At 42.4% G+C, this 3,788-nt stretch overlaps 1 protein-coding gene across 1 annotated transcript in view; it reads right to left on the bottom strand.

Moving 5' to 3' along the window:
- Positions 1 to 3,098, bottom strand: part of LOC101862158 (alpha-1,3-mannosyl-glycoprotein 4-beta-N-acetylglucosaminyltransferase B) — a gene marked incomplete at its 5' end in the record, with an annotated part of 10,639 nt that extends 7,541 nt beyond the window's left edge. The window contains 3 exon segments of the mRNA XM_035973416.1: positions 547 to 549; positions 920 to 973; positions 2,965 to 3,098. Coding sequence (XP_035829309.1) covers positions 547 to 549; positions 920 to 973; positions 2,965 to 3,098 — 191 coding nt within the window.
- Between the last annotated feature and the right edge of the window lie 690 nt (positions 3,099 to 3,788).

The raw sequence follows: 3,788 nt of genomic DNA, 5'->3' as shown, positions 1-3,788 counted from the left end.
CACAAATTTCCCCCCCCCCCCGAAAAAAAGCTTGCCAGCTCAAAAGAAGAGCAGCATAACTGAAATATCAACTGCTTCAATAATGGACAGGATAACCTCTTAACATTACAGCTAACAAACGAACCTGCTTCAATAATTCATAACAAATATAATGTGAATATGCTCTTTACATCACAGTTAACAAACGAACTGGCGTCAACAATTGACAGCAATATACTCTTTACATCACGCAAAACTAACAAACGAACTGGCGTCAATCTTCAATAATTCAAAACAATATGCTCTTTACACCCCACCAACAGACCACTATATCAAACTACCCCAGTACCAAAGCATGGCAAGGGGGGCTCTCGTGGTCTAGAGGTTAAGGTGCTCGCCTCTCATTCAATAGGCCCTGGGTTCGAATTCGGATAGCGACAGAAAATTTTCTTCTCTAAAATAGATGTTCTCCTTTCACCTCCTTTCCTACTCTCTAACATTGTTCTATCCTCTGCTTTCGTTTCCACTTTCTGCCCCCACCTCCTCACCTCCTTTGCCCCCTCCTCTGGGCTCCTGACTCTTTCTGCAGCCTCTTTACTGCTTCTCCTTGGCTCCTCCTTACTTCTGTCTCTGTCTTTCAGCCCCACCCTTGATCTTCTGTTAGGAAAGATCTACACCTAGCCGTCTCGAAAAGGGGCGAAAAAGCTTATAGGTTCCATAAGCAAGTTGCGCACGTTTAAGATCTCTTGGTGGTCCAAAATCGATAAGAGTAGGCTTCGGTCGGGCAACATTCAAAGTTTCCTACCATCTGAAAAAGTTTAATGTGTCCTGCACACTCCTTTTATTATGACCTTGTGCAGTTGCGAGCGCCGTAAAACACTTACCACAAAAAGACAACCCCCTCCCAAAAAAACAAACAAAAAAACCATGAAGAACTCACAAACCTTTTCTTGAAGGTAGACAGGACTTCCTGAGCATACTGGTCGTTCCACGGCTGAGGAATGAACGGAGGGAAATACATTTAAATAATATCCTGAAGAAAAATAGATAAATATATTAATTAATTAATTAATTAACAGAGAGACGTATAGAAAGGTGGATGTGACAAATAGATAGACAGACAGACAGACAGACAGACAGACAGACAGACAGACAGACAGACAGACAGACAGCTTAGCGCAACCATAAGCTCGTGTGTTCGAATCCCGTCAGGGGCCCGACGTTGTGTCCTTGGGAAAGGCATTTTATAAGAGTTTTCCTCGTGGAGCAGACCACATCAGAGCACCCGCCAACCACCCACGACAGATGCTTGATAGAAAAGAAGGAGCAGATCCCATCAAAGCCCCCTCTAACCGCCCACAATCAAAATCTTGACTCAATATCATGATACAGCATTTCGTTTGGACAAAAATTCACTTAGACCTACATGTTCGTCGCGTACAATGACAATAACGATTGTAGATTCCCGGGCATCTATTTGGAGTATTTGCTGATCGTGATGTCAGCCCGATGTTCCTTTATTCATGTCTGTTTGAGAGGTAGGAGGTGGGAGGTAGGAGGCAGGAGGGGTCCGGAGGCACGGACGGATGATTGCAAGAGTATCGATTGGTGTGATGAGGGGAGGATGGGAGGAGGGGAGGAGGGGAGGAGGAGGGGAGGAGGAGCGAGATACAGAGAGGAATAACAATGAGGCAACCCAGAATTTTGCTGCGTTTTATTTAGATAGCTGCATGCAGCAGGCAGAGACTGGGATTTGAAGTTGTATGGGTTTTTCTTTTCCCATTAAAGAAAAAATGGTGAGGTTGTATAGAAGTTTAACGTCCGTATCAACACTGTTGTGTCATTTAAGAGGCAGGACCTCCGTATTCAACATTTATCTCCGAAATGACTTAGCCAAGTGGGAAATTCTTGTACAGTGCCTTTCCCCAAGGACACAACGTCGGGCCGAGCTGAGGCTCTCACTCCAAGGCCTATACCGCATCTAGACAGATCTGTCTTCAGACAGACTAAAGACTGATTTGTCTAGGTGTGCGGCACAGGCCTACAGAAAGGTGGAGATGCTGGTTCTTCGTGATAGGCCCGAACTGAACACAATGTTAGATCAATAGCTTGTTCACCATCATGTAGATAGTGCTATTTTAAACATGTAAACCATTGGATTTTGGTTTTTTTTACTGAAAATTTTACTATATTGCATATTTTATAGATAATTCAACCATTCTGAGTTTCAAAGTAAAACCAAGCTGAGCTGTGGACTGACGGGAATACCTTACAAAAAACGTGTGTCCCCCGCGCTCATAATTATGACTTAACGCAGATGCGAGCGCCGTTAACCTTTTTCCAAACCAAACCCAAGAATCTCATCCTAGCTACACAGAAATCCAAGAATGAGTGTTCGCCATCACAAGCAAACAGTTTGTTTGTTTGTTTTAGTAGAGGTTTTACGGCGCTTGCAACTGCATGAGGTCATATGAGCGCAAAGGGGTGGTTGTAAACAGAGAAGTCCAAACGGGGAATCAGGCTTACTCTGCTCACCTCTCTAGCCTCAACAGCACAAAGTCTGCTTCAACTATCAAGGCACCCCGGAAAGAGCAGTACACAAGAGAGTGACAAACATACAAAAGAAGTAGAGGAAAAATAACGATAGTAAGGATGAGGAAAGAAAAAGCAGCTGTTCTTCCTGTGTTGTTCCGGCACAGTATGAGCATGACATTGATAAATCAGCCCATTTACAATTCTACTGTGTATAAGAACATGTTAATATCCCCCCTTTGGGAATAGTCTAAAGACAAACAATCCCATCTCAGCTATACAAACAAGGATACGTGTCTACCATCTCAAACAAACAAACAACTCTCCCCTCAGCTATACAGACAAGGATGAGTGTTTATCATCATAAACAAACAAACAAACAAACAATCAATCAAACAAACAAACAAACAAACAAACAAACAAACAAACAAACAAACAAGCAAACACCCTCACCTCGGCTATACAGACAAGGATCAGAGTCTGCTGTTTCTCCGACTCTGTCATAGCATCGAGCAGTGAGCCCACAGTGTTGTAGACGTACACATCCACTGGGCGCTTGATGCTGGGGATGCCGATCACAAACTTGACTGGGGACGACAGAGACTTTGGTTAGGGTTTTTTTCAGCTTTAGTAAGAGTTTTACAGCACTTGCAATACGAATAAGTCATATCAGAGGGGAAGATTAGAGGTGTTACTAAAGAGTAACATACATGGATAAAAAGAAATGAGATAAATGCCAATCACAAACTTGGCTGGGGACGAGAAAGATTTTGGTAAGTTTTTGTAAAAGTTTTACGACACTTGTAATACGAATAGATCATATCAGAGCCGAAGAATAGAGGTGTTACTAAAAGTTACATACGTGGATAAGAAGAAATGGGATAAAAGCCGATCACAAAGTTAGCTGGGGATGACAATGATTTTGGTCAGGAGGCTTTGTTTTTTGTTGTTTTTTTTGTGTGTTTTTTTTAATGGTCATTTTGTACCCCCGGGGTTGTATTCTTCACATTTTAGAATACTTCTAGTGCGAAGATCTCTTTGAAACTGTTAGTATTTCTCAAAAAATCATTTTGACAGACTGCTATGCAAAGCGTACGGATCGGATAAACGAGTAAATTTCCCCTTTGGAAAGTGGTGGCACAGAGTTCCGCACGTCGTATGGATACGATAGTAAAACACGACGAACGGATAGAGTGAAGTAAGAGTTTTACGGCACTGGCAATAAGAATAGGTCATAATTATCAGTGTCGAAGATTTGAGGTGTTACTGAAGAATAA

The sequence above is a fragment of the Aplysia californica genome, unplaced genomic scaffold (genome assembly GCF_000002075.1).
Source record: "Aplysia californica isolate F4 #8 unplaced genomic scaffold, AplCal3.0 scaffold01210, whole genome shotgun sequence".
Classification (NCBI taxonomy): Eukaryota; Metazoa; Mollusca; class Gastropoda; order Aplysiida; family Aplysiidae; genus Aplysia; species Aplysia californica.
This window is presented reverse-complemented; position numbering and strand designations above follow the sequence as displayed.